The 6968-nt window shown below is 39.6% G+C and overlaps 1 protein-coding gene across 4 annotated transcripts in view; it reads right to left on the reverse strand.

Annotated features, from left to right (window-relative positions):
- The window catches only part of Exd2 (exonuclease 3'-5' domain containing 2), a 55297-nt gene that overhangs the window by 11495 nt on the left and 36834 nt on the right, over positions 1-6968 (reverse strand). For all 4 annotated transcript variants that reach the window (XM_004624759.3, XM_023702576.1, XM_023702581.1 and 1 more), the window contains one exon: positions 4089-4212. In XM_004624759.3, the coding sequence (XP_004624816.1) occupies positions 4089-4212 (124 nt within the window). The remainder of the gene's footprint in view (positions 1-4088; positions 4213-6968) is intronic.

A 6968-nucleotide genomic window follows, 5' to 3' on the forward strand; every position in this document is an offset into this window, starting at 1 on the left:
GCTTGCCAGAGAAGCGCTTATTCTACTGAGGCATCTCCCCCACCCCTCTTTTAAATATTTAAGTCATTTATTGCCATAGAGTTACAGCATCTCAATATACACATTCCATGAAAATACACTGATACTTCTGAAATAAGGAAATAAGATTTTAGATGTGTGGTCAGCTAGTGGATATCATGTGGTCATTAAATAAAACATCAAGGATTTTGAGTCCTTAAGTGTAACTAGTTACAAAATTTTGTTCTCTTTAACTTTTCACTAATAATAGATAATATATTATTGGAGATAAAACCATCATCAGAAATTATTAAATTAGTTGTGTATTTTGAGCTACTCTTTATGAAGAGAAATAAAATATCCACTATTATAAGGTAGCAGAGAGTTCATTCAGGGACTCTCAGCTTTTTCTATAAAAATGGTATGGGGCCCAGAGCCCAGGCCTGACAGAGAGTGAGACCGCCCGCGGCCGCGGGATCCTGAATAGACCCAGAGCGCAGGCCCGGCATGTGAGTGACATGACCTGGGCCCGTGGATCCTGAATAGACTAGGAGCGCAGGCCTGCAGATCCTGAATAGACCCAGAGCTCAGATTCGGCATGAGTGAGACCACCCAGGGCCGCTGGATCCTGAATAGACTTAGAGCGCAGGCCTAGCGTGGAACCCTTCAGCAGAACTCCCTGAAAAGAAGCTAGAGGCAAGACCCACCCAGCTTATTCAGGAGCAGAATATCTTGCCAGAGTGACACAAAGGGTTCAACTCCAACGGCTGCAGGAGAAAGAAGTGGAGCACAGCAGCCAGACTACAGCCAGATCCAAGCAACACCCACCTGGAAGAATCGGAACTTTGTAGATCCAGACCTGATGCTAAGGTAATAACTCTATCTAAGCCCTACACCAAAGGTCAGAAGACAGTGGTATACAAAATGACAAAGAGAAGGAATAAAATGCAGCCTCAGGCCCCGAGTCCAGCCAGTACAAATGCAGAAGACACTAGCATAGAGGATACTGGAAATCACACACCTGATATCTCTGGAATAATAGCATTGGAAGTAAAGAAACAACTGCACAAAGGTATAGAAGAAATCAGATCAGAAGTAATTTCTGGGGCTGGCGAGATGTCTCAGCGGTCTAAAGCACCTACTTAGAACAAGCTTAGCAAAGCACAGGGACCGCGGTTCAATCCCCCAGCACCACATGCCAGCCAGCCCCGCCCCCTGGTGGGCTGAGCTGGCCACACACACACACACACACACACAAATAAATAAAATTTTAAAAAAAAGAAGTAATTTTTGAACTAAAAAATGTAGTGATAACTATAATCAAAGAAGTACTAAGTGCTTCTAAAGAATATACTGATAAAAATAGAGCAGAATATAAAAATGATGGAATCCCTAAATAAGCAATTTAGGAAAGAAATAGAATGTATGAAACAGATTCAAAGTGATATACAGGAAATTAAAACCTCAATCACAAGCTGGCAAAACTGGTTTAGTGAAAGTGAAAATGGACTTTCTGACCTTAAAGATACCATTGCAGCTAGTGGAAAAGTAAGAAAAGAGCTCTTAAAAAAACTAGGATGCAGGACAAAATAATTCAATACCTGCAAGAAGATGCAAAGATGAACAACGTGAGACTAATAGGCATCAATGAGAAGGAAGGAGTCAATACAAATGATATAAAAAGAATATGGGCAGAATAATAGCAGAAAACTTCCCAAATATGGGGCAACAATCTGACAGTTAAGTAACCGAAGCATATAGAACTTCAAATAACATCAATCCAATTAAAACCACACCCACACATATAAATTCAAGATCCCAGAAATTCAGCACAGGAACAGTATACTAAAAGCTGCTAAAGAAAAGCAACAGATCACATTTAAAGGAAAACCCATCAGAACAGCGGATTTCTCTTCACAAACCATCAAGTCAAGAAGAGCATGGATAGCCAAAGCACAGGGACCATGGTTCAATCCCCCAGCACCACATGCCAGCCAGCCCCCGCCCCCTGGTGGGCTGAGCTGGCCACACACAAATAAATAAATAAATAAAATTAAAAAAAAAAAAGAAGAAGAGCATGGAGCAAAGTACTTTAAGTCTTGCAGGAAAACAAATTCCAACCCAGACTGATATATCCTGCAAAACTCTCTTTCAAGTATAATGGAGAAGTGAAATATTTCCATGACAAAGAACAACTAAAAAATTTCATGATGACAAAGCCAAGCCTACACAGACTACTAAATGATGTTCTAGAGAGGGAGCAAACTGATCACAGCCCCATGAATGAGAATGGAAAGAACCCACCAAATAGGGCAAACAATTAAACACAGGAGAATAAGAGGTATACAATAGTAGTCTTTCAGTTATCCTTTTGTGTTCAGCAGCAAAATATTTCCATCAGCACACTCTACAAATGGACTTCTCTTCCACCCTATGGGTCATGATTCCACCTGAGTCTACAGGGTGGATTTCAAAGAAATAGCTGTAGCTCAATCTCACAAGTGACGCCTGGCCACCAGTAACTGTCATGGTCATTATGCATGTCCATAACACACTAAAACTTCATGCGATATTCTATCCTCAAACTGTTAGAAGTGCTGGTCATTTATTTGCCATTCCAGTATTTATCTTATGTTTTATTCTTAGTACTTCTTTGCTATCATGAAAACTTTTTCTTAGTTTAATTATTTTGAAACATTTAATTTTTAATTATTTAGTATTTAATTTTCTGAATATTGCTTAATCTTGATTTTTGTTCTAAGACTTATACTATATCTTTGACTTACAATTTATTTAAAAGACATCGCATGATACCTTTCTTCTCCTAGTATTAGAAACTTTAAAAAGTATATTTCCATTTTCTGTTGACTTTATATTACTTCTTCCCTGTTTTTTATACACACATACACACAGATACGAAAAAAAATATGTGTATAACCCAACATAAGATTGGTACTGTTTCATAGAAATCTGCAATGACCTTTAAATAAGGATTCATCTAATATATATTAGTCCTGCATAACTATCATATTGAGAGCTCTTTATTGTTCATCTGGGAGCATAATGCAACTTCTCCTGCCTTTTGAATTATGCTCTTTGTTATTTCCTATATGCTACTTCTGGAGGTATTAAAATATTTCAAGTTTGTACAACTAGAAAAATCTTTTTTTTTTTTGGCGGAACCGGGGATTGAACTCAGACCCTTGCGCTTGCCAGGGAAGTGCTTATTGAGCCATCTCCCCAGCCCCAAACTAGAAAATCGTACTTTTAGTTTTCAAAGGTATGTTTGCTAAGTATAAAATTCAAAGAGGACAGATCTTTTCTTCCAGTCCTGTAATTAGTCTAGTTTCTTATATACTTGGTCCTTTTTTCCTTTCTAATGTGGAATAAGATGCTATTTAATTTTGTTCTTTTATAGCTAATATTTTTTATGTATATGCTTTAATGATTTTTTTTCTTTACAATTAAGTTTTGGACAATTAAAAAAAAAAGTGGTATGGGTAGTAAAAAGAGCATTCTGCATTTTCTCCTTAGCAAGACTATTTATGCGGGTGGAATCTATGAGTTGGTAGCAGTGGCTGGGGTGCTGTCCCTTACATAGCTGGTTCTTCCTATTGCTAAGCAGATGCCTTCTTACTCATCTCATATTTGATCAGCCAACTTCCCTAAATGAGCGGGGCTATTTCATTTGTTGCATGGCATGCATACAAAAGCCAATTTTCAGGCTGTACTTTGCAGACAAATCTCATGAATGCCAAAGAATAGCAACAGGTCATCCGCCCACAGATAATCTCTGGAGACTTTCATGTCATTGATGGCAGCAATTAGGAGACCCCAGTTGGTCACTGGGCCTCAAAAGTGCTCATAAGGTAGTCCTGGAAGTCCTTGCTCCAGACGCAGTCCTTAGCTATTGCAGTGTTGAGTCCCGGGCCACTCCTACACCCCACGCCTTAGCTGCTCCTCAGAGCCCAATGACACTCCACCTACCCAACTTCTATATATTCAATCATAAATATAAATATATCTAAGGATATATTTATATCATTGAAGATAGAATTTTAAAAACAATTGTACATTACTCTGGTAAGTACCTGGTCCTCTGTGAGATTCTCAGCATTCCAGTTGCTACAACGAAGCAGAAGGGACTTGTCAAGAGGAAAGTTCAAGACTGCCTCAGAAAGAGATTTCAGGCTGAGCCCACTGCAAAGCAAGTTTCTGCGAAGAATAAACCATGCATCAAAAATTGGCAAAGTACACAAACAAAAATACCCAACAATGTATAAATGGCCAATGAATACAAGTCAGGTAAGCACTACACATCAAAGAAAATGATTTGCTATCTATCAGATTGCAAAGGTTTTCTAAAGTAATTTTTTTTTAATTTTATTTATTTATTTATTTGTGTGTGTATGTGTGTGGCCAGCTCAGCCCACCAGGGGGCGGGGCTGGCTGGCATGTGGTGCTGGGGGATTGAACCGCGGTCCCTGTGCTTTGCTAAGCTTGTTCTAAGTAGGTGCTTTAGACCACTGAGCCTCTCACCAGCCCCTGCAAAGGTTTTCTAAAACAAACAAAACTACCTGTATCTAGTATCAACAGACCAAAATGAATCAGGCAGTTTCATCTAACATTTGTGAACTGTAGTTAGTAAGTATGCGTGTGTGGCTGGTACCAGAGACTGAACCCAGGGTCTGAGCTGCAATTTCCGACCTTTTATTCATTTTGAGACAGGGCTACGGTGCGCAGCGACTGCAGCCTGCCTCAGGTCCCAGAGTGCGGAGCTCATAGGCCTGCACTGCTAGGTCCAGCTGCGAACTCGGCATTTTTACAGCCTTATGCAACTAATTAAATAATTTTAAAACAATAATTTAATTATGAATAGCTATTAAAATTGCAATATAAAAATTCTCTGATCTAGCCACGTCCATTTCTGAGAATCAGTATCCTATATAAAGTGCACTACACTGTAGCATTAGTCATAGTAAAGAAGGACTACAAAAATTTAAATCATTTCAATGGTATTCATGCCTTATTCTGAAATTCGAAAAATGATAAAGCTATTTTTAAAGCTGGGCGTGGTGGTGCACACCTGTAATCTCAGCACTGGGAAGGCTGAAACAGGAGGATCACTATGAGTCTGAGCTGTGTAGCAAGACCCTACACCAAATAAATAAAGATTGAAATAATAATAAATAAAGCTATTTTCATTAAAGAGGTAAAAGTCCAAACAAGGAGCCAGGGAGATGGCTCAGTGGAATAAGTGCTTCCCTGTCAAGTGCAAGGGCCTGAATTCAATCCCTCGTTCTGGAAAAAAAAAAAAAAATCCAAACAAAAGCAGCAATTGCTTTTACTAACCCTAAACCCTAACCCTAACCCTACTCTTTCTGCTCTTCAAAACTTGCTAACTAAAACTGCTGCCAGGAGAAAAAAAGGCTGCATGAGAGTAAAAAAGTTAATTGGTCCGAAGACTGGAAACTTCAACCAAGAGACTATTAAAAGGATAAATAAGTCTACCATGGTGGTGCACACCTGTAATCCCAGCACTCATGAGGCTCAGGCAGGAGGCTTAGCACAGTCTCAAAAAGAAAAATTAGAAAAGAAAACTTTCCTTACAGAATGGGAAATCTGGTGAATCTCATAAATCGCCAAAGGCAGAAACAGACTAAAAAGTGCAAAAATATCCAGACACAACTTAGGTAAAGTCCATCAGGTTTCAGCACAGAAGAAGGCAGGGATCTGGGGGGTGTAAAACTCTCTTTTGCAGCTGGGCACACAGCTCAGTGGTACAATGCTTGCCAGTATGTACAAGGTCCTGGGTTCAATCTCCAGTATTTCAAGAAAAAAATTTATTAAACTTTCTTTTGTTTTATTTAAAAAAAATCACAGTCTGGGAGCACAGTTCAGTGGTACAGATGTGCTGAGCAAAAGCAAGGCATTGATTTCAATCCCCAGCACCCAAGGAATAAAACAGCCAGATGTGATGGCACATTCCTGTGATCCCAGCACTTGGTAGGCTGAGGCAGGAGGATTTCCGTGAGTTCAAGGCCAGCCCGAGTTAATAGTGAGTCTAAGGCCAGCCTCAACTACACACTGAGACCCTGTCTCTAAATAAATAAATAAATAAAATGATAATAAAGCAAGCAGCAAAAAGAATAATGAATGCTTACTGTTAAATTCAAACAAAGAAAAACAATGAGCCTCCTCCCATTTTTTTGCACAGCTGTGCAGTTTTCTGAGCATGGGTCATGCTGTTGTTTGAAATTGTCACCCTCACTGAAGCTATTTAATTATTCTCTCTGCCAGACATGGTGGTGTGTGCCCATGATCCAGCACTCAAGAGGCTGTCAGAAAGATAGCCTAACATTTGGGACCAAGTTGGCCTAGGCAGTGAGTTCAAGGCCACCCTGAATATACAGTAAAACCCTGTCTCAAAGAGCAATAACAACCTAGTGGTTAATTGCACTAAGTATAATTCTTAAATTATGTCAAATTTCTTGCACTATTTCAACATTTTTAAGTTTTATTATATTTAATCAATAGAAAACTTTTTTTTTTTTTTTTTGAGGCAGGGTCTCACTATGCAGTTCAGGCTGGCCTTGAACTTGCTCACATAGCCCAGGCTGACCTTGAACTCACAGTAATCCTCCTGCCTCAGCTTCCTGAGAGCTGGGATCATACACATGCATCATCATTCCCAGCCAATTTTTTGAGTATTGGTGAAATTTCATTTAAAAAGACCTGATAAAAGTTTTTAGGGGGGGAGCAGCGGGGGAAGATGGCGGCCGCTGTGCCCCAGCGGGCGTGGACCGTGGAGCAGCTGCGCAGCGAGCAGCTGCCCAAGAAGGACATAATCAAGTTTCTGCAGGACCACGGTTCAGATTCGTTTCTTGCAGAGCATAAATTATTAGGAAACATTAAAAATGTAGCTAAGACAGCTAATAAGGATCATTTGGTTACAGCTTACAATCATCTTT

The sequence above is a fragment of the Octodon degus genome, unplaced genomic scaffold, assembly GCF_000260255.1.
Source record: "Octodon degus isolate 3935 unplaced genomic scaffold, OctDeg1.0 scaffold00007, whole genome shotgun sequence".
NCBI classification, from domain to species: domain Eukaryota; kingdom Metazoa; phylum Chordata; class Mammalia; order Rodentia; family Octodontidae; genus Octodon; species Octodon degus.